This window comes from Pavona decussata, unplaced genomic scaffold (assembly GCF_977016875.1).
Source record: "Pavona decussata unplaced genomic scaffold, jaPavDecu1.1 SCAFFOLD_219, whole genome shotgun sequence".
In the NCBI taxonomy this organism is placed as follows: Eukaryota; Metazoa; Cnidaria; class Anthozoa; order Scleractinia; family Agariciidae; genus Pavona; species Pavona decussata.
In genome coordinates this window covers 2237785-2256030 of record NW_028145624.1, presented here as the reverse complement: position 1 = coordinate 2256030, position 18246 = coordinate 2237785, and the positions used below count along the sequence as shown (strand labels likewise).

General features: G+C 39.3%; 3 protein-coding genes across 6 annotated transcripts in view; 2 read left to right on the top strand and 1 right to left on the bottom strand.

Moving 5' to 3' along the window:
- The window catches only part of LOC146459469 (uncharacterized), a 283723-nt gene that overhangs the window by 33025 nt on the left and 232452 nt on the right, over positions 1-18246 (top strand). The window lies entirely within an intron of this gene.
- Positions 1-18246, top strand: part of LOC146459476 (chymotrypsinogen B-like) — a 116633-nt gene that overhangs the window by 30032 nt on the left and 68355 nt on the right. For 3 of the 4 annotated variants that reach the window (XM_085089402.1, XM_085089401.1, XM_085089404.1), the window contains 2 exons: positions 3464-3655; positions 4344-4547. In XM_085089402.1, coding sequence (XP_084945528.1) covers positions 3464-3655; positions 4344-4547 — 396 coding nt within the window. Of the gene's footprint in view, positions 1-3463; positions 3656-4343; positions 4548-10170; positions 10492-11223; positions 11357-18246 lie in introns of those variants that run through there. The other variant, XM_085089403.1, reaches the window with a different exon arrangement.
- LOC146459480 (uncharacterized) lies at positions 6714-10160 on the bottom strand. The gene has a single exon (XM_085089407.1). The coding sequence runs from the start codon at positions 8354-8356 to the stop codon at positions 7589-7591; it is 768 nt and encodes a 255-aa protein (XP_084945533.1). The 5' UTR covers positions 8357-10160; the 3' UTR covers positions 6714-7588.

Sequence of the window (18246 nt, the reverse complement as noted above, 5' to 3'; positions counted from 1 at the left end):
TTCCTGCAAATAAATTGCGTCCATTTCGATCGACTTACAATGCCTTTTTAGAACGGTCTTCCAAATTTAAAGAAATTACTAAAGAGAAACCCTCTGCTCTCAAGTGTAATGCGGATTGAACAGCCTGAGTGTAGGACTAAACAAAGTGCAGAATCATTTGTTATTTGATTGCAAACTTCATTGAATTCTACTGGAAACTATCCTTTAAAAGCTGTGTGGGTCAGCGGAGTCAAATGATACAGTAATTAGTTGTAGTATAATACGAACATTATTTTCGCTACAAAGGGTTTTTTTGGGCCTTTTTTGTTTTTGTTATTTTGTTTCAGTTTGCTTTGTTCATGTGGAGAGTTTTAACTCTCCACATGTTATTAAAATAACATGCATAAACGGAATGACCTTTAAAAAAATCACAAACGTTTGGTAACCATCCGAAAGTAGCGACTACCAGATTATCTTCTAAATCCGAAAGTAACGGGGGCCGTTACTTTCGGGACTCTACGCTCTCCGGTAGCACAAAGTTGAATTAAGCTACTGTTTCCTCTTAAGCTCCCACTGTTTGGAGGTCAAATTTTTTAACAAGCCTGCCACTGCCATTTTTGGAAACAAAACATATCAGTAAAAATGGAGGAGTAAACAGGATTATACGTATTAAAAGCTAATAAGACTTCTTTGCTTAAAAAATTGTTAACGAAATGAGCTTTCGGCGACCAGACTTTAGCCTATCGCGAAGGATAAATCAAAGGCTCCTGTGACTCATGAATGCAGAAGTGAATAGTGGTAACCATAAAGCGGTACTACGCTACAAGGAATGCGTTATGTATAAACAATTAAACAATTAAATTACACACTCTGATTCCTTCCGATACGCGAAGCAACGCAAAGGTGGGCGTGTGCGCTTTTTTTGGTGGTTTGCGTGGTTGCCAATCGACAAGAAAGCGTCCAGTTTTTCTTCTAAGAACCTCCGTATTTTTTTTCCCTCGAGTTGTGTTGTTACCGAATGAAACTTGATATATGTGAACGATTTTGGTTGCCTACCACTTAAAGGGGCAGTATCATGGGAGATCGATGAGAGATATCATGATTTTCGGCCAAAATTCACTAAATTTAAATTTTGAACACTGTGTTAATTAATTTCTCAATCGCTAATTTAAAGAAATATTAATAGTGATTCTAAGACGAAAGGTTGAACCAAAACATAGTACAACCAGCGATTTTTAGTGCGTTGCAGCAGCGAAATTTGAAAACGTCTGCCAGACGTTTTCAAATTTGAACCCCTCTCTATCTTGGTCATCTGCCGGCGAAAATATCCTTGGATAGTTTCTTTGCATTCTGATAGTCTTTTAATGGACTTTTGTCATTATATCTTGGCTGCTATCAACCGAATAGCATCTTTCCGATTTTCAGTGTGTTACTAAAAATAGCGTGATACTGTCCCTTTAACCTAAATCTTGCTGTTTTCAGCATTCTAAGTTCAAACGACGGCTTTTGTCGCGTTTTATTGCATCGAGAGAAGGTTTTAACCTTGCTAAAGTTGCTATTTTGGCTTTATCCAAGTGAACGTAAATATAGATCTTATTGCTCAAACTGGACCCCGAATGAATTTTATTGCGCCTTCTGTCTGGGCAAATTTCATCCGCTAGTTGCGAGGACGTGTTTGTTTACACAAGATTGTCACGTTTCATCAATAAAAATAGAAAAACAGACAAAAAGCTTTACTAAATAAAAAATTTATTCAGATAGGTCTTTTTACAGGCCTAAGAGGCAAAAGCGTATAATTTTCGCCGGGAGGCGACTTGCAAGCGATTTGAAGTCAATTTTGAAGCGAATTTATCGGAGCACGTTTTTCAAAAATTTTGCAAGAACTGTTCGGAAAACGAAAAATCGGTCTATTAGAATAGTATTTCAGTACAAATTCACAATCAAACCTGTAATTATTTGTGTGTTGTATTCCTAGAAACACTTGAACATTACCAAGGAACTCCGCGGATTAAAAGTTGATTTGAGATACTTTTAACTGCCCGATCATAGGGCTAATAAAACCACAAATCGAAGAAAAATTTCTTCGCCATTAATGCTTGATTTCCGCTGTTGAAACTTTCGAGCATCCCTTAGAAGTTTCTCTTTCGATTCACCGTTTCCAAGAGGTGTGTTTCCCTTTCGAAAACGTAAAATTCGCTTATTTCGACCAGCGTCAGAGTGAAATTCCGCTACATTACGATCACTGCGCATGCCTCAAAGTTAACAACTCACCAACCAAGTGAAAACGCCACCGTTGCTATAACTCGTTCATTGCGCATGCGCGAATTAACGAGTTAAAAAGCGCGCAAATGCATGAATATACAGCTGTTTTGACAGCGTACGCGACAATGCCGAAAGGTAGTCTGGAAAATACCCAATAAATTTCAATAAAAGCACAGAATCCATATTGCCTCCACTGTTGAGATGGCGGGCAATATGCATTTCAATAAAAACTCAGAATCCATAATGCCTCGACCATGCAGCGAAGACTTGATCATGAGACGGCAGGCAATATGGATTCAAAGTTTTTATTGAAATTTATTGGGTGTTTCCCAGACTACCTTTAGGCATTATCACGTACGCTTTTACGCTTTTTTGGACAACCTTTGTCGAAACAGCTGTATAAACATATTGGGAGCCCAGTGGCGAATCCAGTAGGAAATTATCATCAGTCAAACAAAAGTTATGAACGCCATATAGATCACACTCCAACCGTGATGATCCAAACAACATTTTTCATCCCAGTCACAATCGAAACAACTAGTACATGTGCAGGAAAACAGGCATATTCCATCGCAACATATCTTGGCACAGTTGAGCCCAAAGGAAGAGTACATGTCGCAATGTGGCAACATGACATTGTAGTTACCTTATTTCAAGGTATTAGCATTTCTGATAGGTGTTCGTTACTACAATACCGCATCAGACTCGGGTGGGCAAAAAGTACAGGATGTTTTCATAGTTTGTTGAGGAACTGGTTACGAAACCGTGTATTACAGCAATGGTGCTGCAATTTTTGTTGGAAGGGCCGCGACCGTGTACAATCCTTTGTTTTAATGTTCACACTACAGTTAAATATATTTAGAGCAACGTTTCTATTGGTCAGTTACTCCAACACATTTCTAAATCTATTGTTGTCTGCGCACGGTCAAGGACAAAAATGCTCGCAAAAACTTATAACAAAGAAGTTTTTCAGGCTTTATAACCACTGCCTTTTATCAACTATGATGTTTTCTGACACTCGTGTCAATAATGAGAAGTTCTCGCTAAAACGAAGTGTAGCTAAAGCAACCTTGAGTCAAGGTTTGCCAATCTGATGTTTGTATTTGATTGCCCAAGTGAAACTTACAAATACAAAATTAGAAATCTTTTAGGCGGTTTGTAGACCATCGTTCTTTACTCTGTCACTCATAACAACCGTAACAATTGTTTTTGTATTTAACAGCGTGTGGCAGGAAACCCGCCGAGGGCCGAATTATAGGAGGCGAGGAAGCACCCCGGAATTCGTGGCCCTGGCAAGCGCTTCTTCAAGGCGATCTCCAATGTGGCGCCTCTCTTCTGTCCACAACTTGGCTTTTAACCGCCGCACATTGCGTCGACCAAAGCAGTGACCCTAATCGGTATTCAGTGGTTCTGGGTAAGTTTCAGTTCAATGCGATTCAAGTCAATTTGTGTGAAGAAAAATTAATAGAACTGCTTCAAGAGCTGTATGTTTAGACGATGAACATAAATGAACCCGGATGGACGGGGAGCACATACTTGGCGCCCACTCATTCCTCAAATAGTTCCAGGCTCCACGACCTCCGTCTGAGCTCTCGGGTAGTGATGCATACCGGTCTCAGTCAAGTCTCATTGTTATAGAAAAATGCATTCTTTGAGTCACAGGTCGATTCCAAATTTTACCTCCTCCCCATTCCCCTCTCCTGCCAAAAAAAAAAAAAAACAGGAAATGCTGGTCATTATCTGGTTATTGAATAGCCGCATAGGACATTGGGATTGATATAGCAACCAGTAATCCCCTACGCAGCCATTCTTAGTGTCGTCACGCAACGCTCCTCTGCACAAACGGTTTGGCTGAGGAGGAGACTAAGCAACCGGCAACCTTAAAGAATGTCCCGCGAGGTGAAGGTGAAAGAACCATTGAAGTTGGAGGGAGGGGGTTATTAAAACTTAGCATTCCTAGGGGGTTCAGCTATTTAGCTTATTTTGTTTCCTTATTCATCCAACTTTCTCATTTATTTGATGAAGTTGCTTCTGTCTTCCATTTATCACCTGAGTTAACTTACTCTTATCAACTGTAATGTATATTGCCAATATAAATATAGGTGCACATAACAGGATTGGTGACGGCGAAAAATTTCAAGTATCACAAGTCATCAAACATCCACAATTCAGCTGGAGCCATCTACGTCACGATGTTGCAGTTTTGAAACTATCGCGTCCAGCAACCCTTGGCCGTACAATCGGAACCGTCTGCTTGCCAGCCCAAGACTCACGCGTCAGTGAAAACGCAATATGCTATGTTACAGGTAATTACTGAAAATTATTTATCAAGAGCTACTGTCAGTCTACTGCGGCCCGCTTGGTCAGATCCTATTTGGCTTGGAAGCATGGTACAGATATTCTCTTGAATTAAATTCCCGTTCAAGTCTGAATTCTTTTCAGGCCTTCGCTATTCTTTCATGCCTCAGCGGCCATATTGTTTACATGTTTTAGACTCGTTTTCAGAAAGAAAATTAACCCTTTTGAAGCGGTAAATCGAAATGATAAGTTCTAAGAAGTACTCTACAGTTTAAATGATGGAAATTGAACAGTTTACGGTGAAGAAATTAGTTCTTGACTGAGAGATTGTATTTCACAATGCGGAGAGGAAAGGTCAAGCTTAAGCTAAAATCATTACTGGAGCTGTAGACTTTGTCGAACTGACGTTACTAGAAATCCACGTCAAAAAACATTAAAGGTTTGATTGTCAATTTGTGTGGTTTTACAAAGCTGAAACCTACATTGTCATCGTGTAAGGTAGTGTAAGTAAGTAAGTAAGTAAGTAAGTAAGTAAGTAAGTAAGTAAGTAAGTGAGTAAGTGAGTAAGTAAGTAAGTAAGTCCATTTTCCGTCAAGGTTCGGAATGCCGAAGGTTGCTGGCGATCTTTCATCGATAAATGCTATGTCTTTTATTAACAGGCGCTACCCTTTCCTCTTGGGCCTGGGAACGACGTTTGCGAAGTTGACATTGATATTTGTTCGATGCCCTGGTTCGTTGTATGTCGATTGTATGTCGTAGTTCTCGACCCGAAGTGGGGGGCGGGGGGTGGTACTTTCTTATATGAGGCTAATGCCGATGTGCCGCTGGATGGGGTCGCAGTGTCACGACTGGATTGACTATAATGGATTGCATTTTCAATATAGTTACTAGAATGGGGTCACACATTTTTGGATTTTGGGGGTAAGAAAATTCTGTTATTAAGTAGGGATTCAAAATGGTCTCAGTTAAAATTTTCACAAAGTTCTTTTTTTTTTCTTTAATATTTATTGCTTTTTTACATTATTTTTTTACAAAACAATACATACAACAATACTACAGTAGAGTGACGGTAAAGTGACAAAGGTAACAAAGCTGCGATACACGTTCTAGGTAACTAAACTAAATAAGTGCTAGCAAGGGCTTCCATAAATATAAAAACATATCTTTCTGACCTTTTGAGTATGCGATTGATCTTTGAATTAACAGTTTTTCTTTTACCAGCTCGAGAAAGAGGGAGAGATTGGGTAATTTATGCTCGTATTTTTGCAGAAAAACATGTCTTTTGCTAAGTAGAATATAGTAATTAAAGATATAGGAGCTAGAACTTCCAGGATCATTGCCGTACATTATTCCTAATTCATCAAAATTGTAAATAACGTTATTTTGATTATTCCACCAGAGTAGGACTGAATTCCAATAGTCTCTTATGTTGGGACAGCTAACTAACATGTGCAGTAGTGATTCTACTTCATTACAAAATTCGCAGAGGGGAGATTCTGAGATGTTCATTTTATACAGCAGGTTTCTGTATGGTAAAATATTATGAATTATCTTATACTGAAATATACTTAGTTTCGTTTCTCGTGTTATTCTAAATGGTAATTTATAAATTACACTGATCATTGTCTCATCTACACCTAACCTTTGTAACCTAGAGCTAGCTAATGGTTCTTTAAATTTCTTTTGAATAAGCATATTCCTAGCTCTTTTGCAAGTAATACTAGAATAAATAGTCGGTTGGTCATCTTGTCGATTCCTACCATTTATTGATTGTAACTCACACTTCCACTCTGATGGTATTGCAGCTATTAAACCCCAGAGGTTGATGAATGGCGTGGTGAGCTTAAATTTTCTAAAAAAAATTGTCATATGAAAGGAAATTGCCATCCTCTTCTAATAAATCTTTGATTCTAAGAATTCCAGCGGCATGCCAGTTTTCCCAGTATACAGATTTACCTCCAATGGTAATGCTTTTATTGTTCCAAATAATGACCTCTCTAATATCCTGTTTAGAGGGGTAGATCTTGCAACATGAATTTCTGCCCAAGCTTTTAAAATGTCGATTTGGAGGGTGGCATGTTCTTTAGTTCTAAAAGACTTAAATCGTAATTACAATCAAAAATGAGAGGGCCTCCAACATTTTTCAGATAATAAGATGGAATAATCATCCAATCTTATTTGCCCCAATAAGCGTGTCTCTTTTAATTTTCGGTTTTTTATCGTTCCAAACAAAGTCAGCTATTAATTTGTTAACAGTGTCAATAACATAAGGTGGTGTTTGAAGACAAGCACTAGAAAAAATAAGTTTGGATAGACCTAACGTTTTGGCTATTGTTATTTTTCCATACAGGAACAAATCCCTTTGTCACCATAAATTAAATAGCTTCTTGACTGTGATTAACATTTACGCATAACACAGTCAGATCTTCGATAACGGCTTTGAGGATTAGTGTTCTGCCATCTTCACTTTGTAATATAGTTTCAGTAGAAACATGTATTTTGGGATTGAAAAGAATAGCGACACCTTTGCTATGTTTACTTCCATGACTAAAATAAATAGTGGAGCCCCATTCATTGCTCCAGATTTTTTCTTGATCGGGGGAACTATAAGTTTTCTGCAGAACAATGACGGAGGCTCTCCTCTTATGCAATTGTCTGAAAATAGCTCTTCTCTTTCTGGAAGCGTTTAAACCTCTTACATTAAGTGTAACAAAACTCAGTTTATGCATTAATTGATCAACCTATGTTGAAAGCTTAGATTGCCAAACTTGCTATTCCATGTGTATCGCACGCAAAACGTACAAACATAAACTACTAAAACAAATAACAGTTTACCTCCAACTAGGTGTGATCTAATTGTAGACGTTGCCGTGCGGAGTTCCAACAACTTCGGGATGGATATTTGAGCTTCCGCTGAGCTTGGACAAAACAAATATAAACTACTATTTTTTCTTCATCTTTTTGCATTTTGTCAGCTTCTAGTCACTCAAGCTTAAGCTTATATCGAGTCCAAAATGAAAAATTATTTTGGTTTGCTGTCACCACGCTCCTACCTGTGTTTGGATTTGTTATCTTTCTCCATGTCTTCTTTCAATCGCTTTAGCTCTTTCTCTGGGATAACTTTCGCTTTTCCGTTGCTGTCAACGCATTTCAAAATAGCAGGATACGCGATGAAGACTTTAGAGCCTGCACCAAGCTTCTTCTGGAGATATTTCTTTACCGGGGCAATCGCTTTTCGTTCCTCTTGGGTTTTCTTTCCGAAATCTTCACTTATACCGATGAGCTTCCCGCTAAAAGGGTTGTCCTTTAATCTGGCAGCGGCATTTGAGAGCACTTTCATTTTATCAGAGTAGCGCAGGAAGGCCACATGTATCGGTCTCGGTCTTTGTTTACCTCCGTTGTCGTTCCGTAGCTTCGTTGGCGTTCGATGTGCTCGCTCAATTTCCACCTCCCATCCGCAGAGCGTTTCCAAACCCATGTGCGTTGATACAAAATTCTGAATAAACCCTATACAATCGTCTCCTTCAGCTTTCTCTGGCACATTATAAAACACAAGATTGTTCCTCCGTGACCTGTTGCGCAGTTCTTCGACCTCCTTTTCTAGCGCTTCAACCTTGCTTTTATCGGTTTTCTGCTCGGTAGCCATCTTTGCATCTTCAACATCTTTCTTCATAGAATTCAAGCCAATTTCAATTTCGGCAACAGTATCTTTGAGCTCTTTGGATTCAGTTTCAATTTTCTTTAGCCTCTCGTGGATTTGATCCAGCAAGTGGAGCTTCTCTAGTTTCTTTAGTTTCTCAAGGATAGATTTCATCATGGCGTTGCCCGCTTCGTCGCCCGCCACCCCCGCGGGAGCGCGTGCATCCCTTCTTCGTCTTCGCTACTTGGAACGCGAAAGCGCTTTTCGCTTGGTTTCTTTGAGCTCATTAAGCTTGTGCTTAAGGTTTTTAAACTTTTGTGTTATACTGGCCTGAAGAAGTTGACAAAATTAGCTTATAAACGTTGTTTCGCCGGAGCTCAAGCAGAATACGTCTAATCCATCTGGCCGCCTATGCAAATTTCACAAAGTTTTTGTTTATTAAATGTAACAATCACCTGACTATTTATGACGGTACGTTTGTAAACTTTATTTACGGTTAGCAAACGTACCAGAATACTTGTGCTGTATACACTCGATTGCAAAAACGTTGACACCTAAAAAGCATAAACCGTGAACGATGAGACCCAATGGCTTTATGGGTATAAGTGTACTAAAATTTATTTGCATAATATTCTATTCTCGTGCGACGGTTGATGACCAAAATTAGTTGCACGTGGTGAAAGATGGAAACTGTCCAAGCTTTCCTTAAAGTGTCCAAGTTTCCAACAAGGGCCAATTTGAGTGATATACAATTCGCGCTTTGCCTAAGGAAGTTCAAACCAGTCAATGAACTTAAGCAATATTTGGTAGAAAATTATTCGGAAGAATTAAGTCAGCACTATATTTTTTATTGCAAAGAATGAGAATGGTAAATGAGGTTATTGTTTAAACACTACCCACAAATCCGTTTGGTCTCGTCGTTCACGGTTTATGCTTTTTAGGTGTCAACGTTTTTGCAATCGAGTGTAGGTGAAAAATAAAGTGTGTTCTACATTCAATTTAAAAAAATGTGTCAATTCATTTTAGGATCACCTATTTAAAGGGTTGATAAAATAGATGCATCAATAGAAATTGACTAAGATGGAGTCTATAACTAGCCAAAAAATAGACTATAATGGGGCATGGGCTCTGAGAGGCCAGCGGCACATACCCAGCAAAGCTGAACCCAAGTACCCTCAACCCCCGGGGGTTCTCGGCTATCTTCGTTAAAAAATAGCTATGAAGGCCTTTCTTAAAGAGGTTACAGAAATTCCCTCTTTCTTCAGATTACAAGGCAATGCGTTCCAGAGTCTGGTCGCAGACACGCCAAAGGTTCTTCCTCCCTCACTTTCACGACGAGGTTTAAGGCACTATAGCGTCCACTGCGAGTGTGTAAATCTGCATTACATTTAAGTAGGTCATACATATAGGCAGGACAGCTTCCTTGTAAGCGCTTCAGGACTAATGTACACTTGTTAAGCTAAATTTCGTCATAAAACGGGAGCCAATACCAATTTCTTCAAGAGATTTACACTATTTGATCTTGTTTCAGCCACTAAAATTACTCGAGCAGCGCGTTTTTGCAGCTTGAGGACTCTTGTTAAGTTCTCTGCTGAGCAGTTTGACCAAATAGTATAGTATAGTATGCGCTGTTCAATAGGGATCTCCTTATCTTTCTGAGCACTGCTATTCTCTGGGATAACTTCTTACATAGTTCTTCCACATTTCAGCGTCAAAACATCAATTTTGTCCAATGGGTTACGAGACGACGTTCAGCAATAATAAACCCTTAGGAGAAATTGCTGAGCCAAACTGTTGATTGAACAATGGAAGAACTTCCCTATCAAAGTTCATAAAAATTTTCTCAAAACCATAACTCTCCAACAGCTATTTCACAAATCGTGCAGACTTACTCCTTCATTGCCTTTAGTTCGTCTAGATTTCTTATCATCTCATAATTATCTTCACACGCTGATGCATCCACCATGCTGTGTTTCGCTTTCTGTAACCAGGATGGGGACGCATCGATCCATACAACTTGTACCAAGTCTCTGATCACCTCAAACAAGCCCTAGTCCCAGTGGTCAGCTATAACCAGTGCCGGAATGTAAACGGAGCAAGAGTGCATGAAAGCTCCATGGTCTGTGTCGGAGGAGAGGGAAGCAGAACCTGTGAAGGTGACAGCGGTGGCCCCTTGTCGTGCTTGGAGGGTGACAAGTGGGTCGTCCGTGGAGTGACCTCGTGGGGGACATCCCGAACATGTCCCGGAAACACGTACTCTGTATTAGCTCGAGTGAGCTCTTACGTGAACTGGATCAATGGCTACGTTCAAAGTAAGTGACCAGTGAACCAAGAAAACTACGCCGGGATGGACAGGAAAGAAAAAAACACACACCAAATGAATAAAGAGTTCAATTTACTTTATATTCCAAACACTGTTTTTATAGCCTTCCGATTTCTGAAATTATTTACCTTTCATAGAGGGAAGGGGGGAAGCAGAGATGTTGCAGTGGTGAGAGCACCCTCCTTTTTGTGGTTGGTTCTCTTCCTTGCCCCGAGACGTTCTTCTTCTCTAGGTTCTCTGGTAATCCCCGTTGCTCAAGAACCAACATTCAATTACGAATTCTAATTTAATCCTGAATCTGAAGGTCAGCAATTCATTTATTATTTATTTATTTATTTCATTTAATATGTGTTAGTTTTAAAGTGCTGTGATCAAAATTTTAACTTTCCTTTTGTCTTCTGCATTCGAAAGTATAGGAAGAAAGCACTACCTATGCCAAATTTAAAACTGTAATTCTAACGGAAAGTTCGATTATTACAAGCGTCATTTCCACATTCATTTTGCCACCATCTGATTACTCAATTAAAAAATGTTCGCGAACCACACGGAGATTTGGGACGAGTACTGAGAATGTGACGCCATCTTATCTGTTTACTTCAAAGAGAATCATCTCCATTGTCTTCAAAACTACCACTCGCGTTAGAACTGAAATCAGAGCCATGTTCGGTAGAATTAGGGAATTGAACTTGAGCATTTTGAACGCCTTTTTTTTTTTCGGCAGGTTCTTAGATGAGCTTCTCTGACCTCTACAGCCAGGGTCCGTTACTTGAAGAAGTGGGTTGATGAAAAAATTAGCTGATACTGACATAGAAAATATATACGAGGCAATAAAATAAGGGAGAAAACGTATAGAATGTTTTTGCTTCTTCTCTGTGTATACTTATGTAAGTTCTTTTCCTATAAGATTAACTTTGTATTAATGTCGTGGGAACTTTGACTTTTGGAATGTTCGTCGGTCCCAAGGTTTAAATCCTTGCAAAATCAGAGGCACAAATTGAATCATTTGAAATGATGAGGTAGGTAGGTAAAGTCGTACAAGAGCCTAAGTGGCCCACACGGCCGGAGCTTAGCCCGGTTTCTGTAGCATGAAGCAACTAGGAGTATTGCTACTCCCCCCTGGATGGGATGCTAGTCCATCGCAGGGTTACCCCCAACAGTATGTCGCCGGTACCCATTTATACACCTGGGTGAAGAGAGACAATGTGGAGCAAAGTTTCTTGTCTAAGGAAACATCACAGCAATGAAGAGACCAACCTGGCCTCGAACCAACGACCCTCAGATCCTCCGACCGTCCGATCGAAAGTCCGACGCGCTAACCACTACACCACCGCGTCTCCACTAATGATGAGGGCCTAGCTTTTAAAACTGTCAACGAAGTAATTGCATGCTCTCTTGATCACTTCTTCGCGTTGTCAAGTTTCAGTGGAAACTTTGTCTGCTCCCAATCTTCTTCTCTTCAAAGTTTAATACCAGTCCCCTAAATGCCTAAAAAAATTAAAAAAAAAACATTTTAGCCCGCTTCCATCAAGCAAGACGAACATTGCAAAGAACAACAGGTAGCATGAATAAGCGAATGACCAGTTGTGTACGCAACTTAAGAGCTCAGATCTGCCTGAGAGAGTGGGGCAAGCTTGGAAGTGAGGGTTGGCCGATTTTGGTCAAAAATTGGCACACATAGTTAGTGTGAGGACTTGTGCAATATACCAGCGTTTCATCTTTAATGATCTTATTTGGCCTGAATTCTAGATAACAGCCTTGCGGGGGTCCCCTGATGCTGATTTTTAGTTCAATTTTGATAACTTTTCGTTACTTCGCTAACAATACTAGGATATTATTCAGTCAAATCAAGAGTCGTTTTTTGTTAGCTCAACTCTTGAACTTTCTTTAGCTAAACTCAGTATGGGACACAGGAATATTTCTGTTAAATAAGTCAGTAAAGTTGTGGCTCTTATCGGGATATAACGACAAACCGGAAATATGCCAACTTTAAGTCCAATTACCTTTGAGGCTCACTTTTGAAGTAACAAAATTCCAACATAGTCGTACAGTGTGTCCCTAACTATATGACAATCAAGATGAAAATACTAAGGTTAAGCCTTTCTCATTTTACAGCTATGCTAAGAAGATACTGATAAAACCACTTCAGGTCACATCCCGTTTTCCGTACTGACTAAAAGGATGCTCAACACAAATGTGCCAGTAAATACAAAATGACCCAGCATTATCTAAGTTTATTGCAGATTAATTAGTTTTAAAGGCCATCAACTAAAATTTGCATTCAGACTTAAGAGGCAATGTCTGTTTTAAGCTATTCTTAAAACAAACGTAACCGCATTGAGTTCGGCTGACGAAACCATAAATTCTACTATTCTGGACACTTAAAACTCACACTGAGTTTCGATATAGGTTTCACACTCTCATCAGCATCCTTTGTCCCTTAATGAAAATCAGTTTGAAACAAATCTGAAGTTTGGATTGTATTTTAAAAGCAATAGTTACTTATCTTGCTGTTGCTTAAAACGGCCATCTATTCTGCATTACATGGGAGACAAGTTTGTGCCCCCTGAGGATGAACCGCTAAAAGCAAAGGAATTGGGTAAAATTTGTATAATGACTATTGTTTTTGTTTCAAATAATTCAGCTGTGAGATTTGTCCCTGCGTGACTTGCCATAGTGTGGAAATTCGTTCATTCGTCCTCTGTTATTTACTTTCTCATCGATTTCCAACAAGACATCGTTGCCATATTGCGACTTTTCCTTGGATCCAGTTTAATTAAAAAAAAAACAGAGCATTTTCTATAACTGTACAGCAAAATGTATACAAATTTCTTTCCATTTTTGTTATTCTTAACCTTTTTGTCGCCCAAAACGTAGCCTTTCGCTGTTGTTGGTGGCCTTGAAAATTAATAAAACTGCAATAGACTTCGATAATGCTGAGTCATTGTTTATTTATTGGCACATTTGTGTTGAGCATCCTTTTAGTGGTACGCAAAGAGAAATGTGACCGAAAGTGGCTTTATCGGTACTTTATTTTTATTATTTTGCCACACAGAATAAATTACAAATAGAATAGAAAAGATAATAAATAACCAATTATTATTAAATTTAAAGTGAACATGCAACTTGGAAAGAGTGACTGTGGCGGGGAAATCTCCGAGAAAGGAAGCTTATGAGGAATAGGGATTCCCCCCCCCCCCCCCCACGGGCAATTTAAATACTACTAGGCGGCATTTAAAAGAAAAGAAAAGACGTTTATTTTAGGTATCTTCTACGTATAGTTGTAAAACGAAAAAGGCTTAACCTTAGTATTTTCTCTTGAGTGTCACACAGTTAGGTCTACAGTTTACGACTATAATTTGTAATTATATTATAGAATTGTAATGTTGATACTTCAAAAGTGGGCATCAAATATAATTTCCACCTCGTTTCAGGTGACGGTAAGAGGAGAGACCCTGGGAATGAGGCTCAGATAATTGGACTTGAAGTATTTTCGGTTTGTCATTTTATCCCGATAGGAGCCTCAACGTTAGGTTGCCGACGTGTGCAACAGAAATATTCCTGTGGGCCATAAGTTTTGCTAAAGAAAGTTCAAGAGTTCAGCTAACAAAAACTGACTCTTGATTTGAGTGAACAATATTCTAGTATTGTTAAATTTTTCTTTGGAAAAACAAGCTTTTTAGGCAGGAAGATCATTCAACCAATGGGAATTTCCCGTTTGCATAGAGACAGATAATTCGAACGAATTCAATATATGGAAACAATCGTATTTTTTCGAGTCTCTCGCCAGTCCCACTCTCCGTTTATACACTCGCTCCAGACGCATTCGTTGACAGACCAACCAAAAATTACGATTGTTTTGGGGTCTATGAATTCACAGAAAACCTGTTTACTCTCTACACACAAGATCAAGTCAAAGTTGTCAAAAAAATCTTGCTTGGGTGCAACCAGCGTTAATTTGAATTCACATTGACGCCGAAAGGTACTGCAAGACTGGGGAAAATGAAATTACTGTCACGGGTTATCATTTACGACAAATGAACGTTACGCTGCCTTTCATCTTAGCAGTCATTTCTAGAGCCTCAAAAGACGTTTTGATAAGAGTGTTTACATCCGAAATTTCCCCTCGAAGAAACATCAAAGGGGCGGAAACTCAATCCATATTAGCTCTTTTTTTGTTGTTTTAGTTTGTTTTGTTTTTGTTTTTGTTTTTTTTCGATTGAAGTCTACTCGTGCTCTTGCTCGCCTCAAGCACCCTTATCTTGGTCAATATCACAGCAAAAAGCAATCAAACTTCGTAGCTCCTTTAAAATTTATCTGTAAAAATTTCCTGTCATGTTATTGTTCGCTTAACCGTACTTCCATGGCAACTACATTTCTTTGACATCAATGCTTTCTTTTTTTCGAAAGATTTAATTTTCTACTGAAACTTTTCATGTAGACCACTTTTCATTTTTCTAACGCTTTCTTTGTTCGCTTTGATTCCGTGAGTCAATTTCGAATTATGTATTGTAAGGCTTTGAAATCCAACAAAATTTAAAATTCTTCGGTGATGTAACGTCATTAGCCTATCTCGTACAACCTCGTTTTTGCATTTTTTTATATTTTCTGAAATACTCCGACTAAAAATAGAGATCAAATTTTCTTGATTGACATTTTCCTTCAAATCATGTCGTGTAAATTAACAAATCTGTCAGATTTAACGCCTGACAAAATTTTACCTGCTCCGAGGCAGGACGATGGCGTCTTTGAAGTTTGGTAAGCCTTGACCAAATTTGGTGGACCTAAAAATCACCGGGCGCACTTGTCTCAGGGAATTGGTGACAGATTTTTTCGCAAAATAAACAAAAAATTTGCCCAGTACGCCCGGGCCCATATTCTCTACAGATTGAATAAGATTATTCTGATGCGTCGTGAAAAAAAAATTTCCTCTTTCTGTTTTTCACTAATTAGTTTACGACCCCGGGCTTTCTGAAAAACTGAAAAAAACATAACTTTTCTCAGATTTATCGAAAAATCTCCATTCTTGCACTAAATGATTGTCAAATTATTCTCTACAGATTGAACAAGAAGATCCTGATGCGCCGTGAACTAAAGATTTTCGCGTTTTTTCCCACTAATTGAATTTAAAACTCATTCACTGCACATGCCCGAAAGTTAACGACTGAACCAACCAACCAACCACCAAGTGAAACTGCACCATTGCTATAACTTGTTCATTGCGCATGCGCGAATTCACCAGTTAAAAACGACACGAAGAACAGATAATGCATCAGTCAATTTCAGAAGTGCCAACACTGCTCCCCTCGTACATTAGTGGGGCATTTTTCGTCCAAGGGGATGAGGGGGGGACATTAGTCTACCCTCAAGGCATTTGACTATCTCGTCATTTGCTCCTCACAGCACAGGTTCATCGACAAAGACGGTAAACTTTCTAAGGAGGACAAGATGAGATGGTAAATCCACACAACGAACGATCACCGGAGCAATATTGAGAAAGAGGCTTAAGACTTCTTTGAGACTCGATTAGAATGTAGGTATGCCCTGAAACTACCAAATTAACTTATTTTTATGGCTGTACCAGTGGGACATTTGAACAGCTCGTTTGTCCAAGACGTGGGGCATTTGCTGGTTTGTTTTCAAAAAATCTATTGGCTCGAGGAGGGAGGGCACTGCTGGGAATGTTTGATCCATAATACTTACTTATAGAAAATAGATTAGTTCGCCCACATAAAATTGAAGAAGTTCAAAGAATCATGTCGTACTCGATTTATTCTTTATGTTTTACTAGTAACTAAAATTTCTTGTTATATCTTCTAAATTTCCTCAAAGAAGAAAGAGAGAAACCATGGAGTGAAGGATTCTACTTTATAGGGTACTCAAGTACCAATCTCGTTCCCAGAGACTCTGAGAACGAGGGTGCTTAGGTACGTGTCAAAACAGCACGAAAACGAAAAGTAAAGCTCCCCAAATACCACGTGAGCGACTTGCTAACATAACTTGCTACCGGCATGCACTGTGCACGACCATGCACGACCAGAATCTGAGGCTCTCTGTAAAATGTCTACTGAATCATTTTTACACACAATTCACTTCTTCCAGTCTACAGTTTTAAGCCATTTTGTTGGTAAAACCTGTAAAACCCATCATTATCTCCACAACCACCGCACTGTTTGTGAAGTACACGTCGTTATGGCGAACATAAAGTAATTAGGTGCGCAAAGTTGTGTGGGATTCCTGATTAATAAAGCATGGCGGATTCAATTCAGTTGCATGTTATTTGCATATACTAATCCTATTAAATCGGTTTCAATACGACGTTGGAATACAACAATTTGCGACGAGGATCAAGTGTTGTCTTAAAACCGATTGAATTATATGGCCGCATCAGTAAAAACAGATGACCAGCTGTCAAGTATAAAATGTTCGACCTCCATGGCGATCCTTCAAATGTTGGAAGGCGGTGGCGAAGATGGATGAAAAGTATTTGCTTGTATGCGGATAGTAAGGGCCTAATAATTCAAGCAGATAAGGCCGACAACAAAGCACAACGAAGAGCCTTACTCAGTCATTCTGCTGGGGAAGATGTTTAGGAAATCCTCGAAACCTTTGATGACACTGGTGGAGCAGAAAAATACGAGAAAAACGAAAAAGCCTTGAACGACTATGTCATTCCCAAGATAAATTCGGCATACCAGAATCATGTCTGTCGTAGTATGGAGCAGCAAGATGGCGAAAGAGATCAAGTCGTTCAGCGATGTAAGTCACACGAATTGCGACGCAAATTGTTAGAGAAACGTGAAAATTTAACCTTGGCGCTTTTACTTATAACAGCAGCAACTCACGAAGCAGTTCAATGTCAGTTGGAAAGTATGGAGGGTGGTAAGCACATTGTGAATACGATACGCGACTCACGTCGAGAGGCCCAGCAACAAAAAGGAATGGAATCAACCAAGGGATCAAAACTAGCATGTTACAGATATGGAACTGTAGGACATTTCGGGCGCGATCCTAAAAGCCCTGCTAGAAGAAAGACTTGCAAGAAATGTGGAGGAGCTGACCACCTCGCCCAGCAATGTAAAACGAAATCAACAAAACCTGCCAAACCCAGACACAGTGGGAAGTCGAATAATGGAAAGAAGAAAATCAGGTTATGCAAGACGTAGATGAAGGAGACAAGGAAGATGAGTATGCATTCATTGGAAATCAGTGTCACAAACAGAAAAAGTAATGGTGTCTATTGGTGGCGTTCTAGTTTAAATGGTGATAGATTCAGGAGTGCGCACTAATGTTATTGACAAAAAACTTGTCAAAGCTTAAGCTAGAAAAGATTGAGTCTGTGTCCAAGAAGAGTAATAAGAAGCTTCGTCCTTATGGTACTAAACATCCACTAAAAGTCCTTGGAACCTTCTCAGCACTGACAAAAGTAAGTGAAACTGAAGTCAAAGCTGAATTTGTTGTCATTGATGGCGAAGGAGAAGTACTGTTAGGCAGAGAAACCGCTGTACAATTGGGCGTGTTACAACTTGGTGTCCCGGCCAGTCTATTCAGTGAAGTCTGAATTAAGAAATCTTGCGTGACATCTTTGAAATCTTTGAAGGTGAAGGAAAATTGAGAGACTACCAAGTAAAACGGCATGTGGCTCCAGAAGTACTTGCTGTAGTACAGCCAGTCAGGCGTACCCCATTTAGTCTCCGAGAGAAAGTCAAGAAGAAGATTGAAAAGCTTGTTGCCATCGACATAACAG

Coding starts and splice junctions, on each gene's coding strand:
- LOC146459480 (XM_085089407.1), bottom strand. CDS start 8,356: ATGATGAAATCTATCCTTGAGAAACTAAAGAAACTAGAGAAGCTCCAC.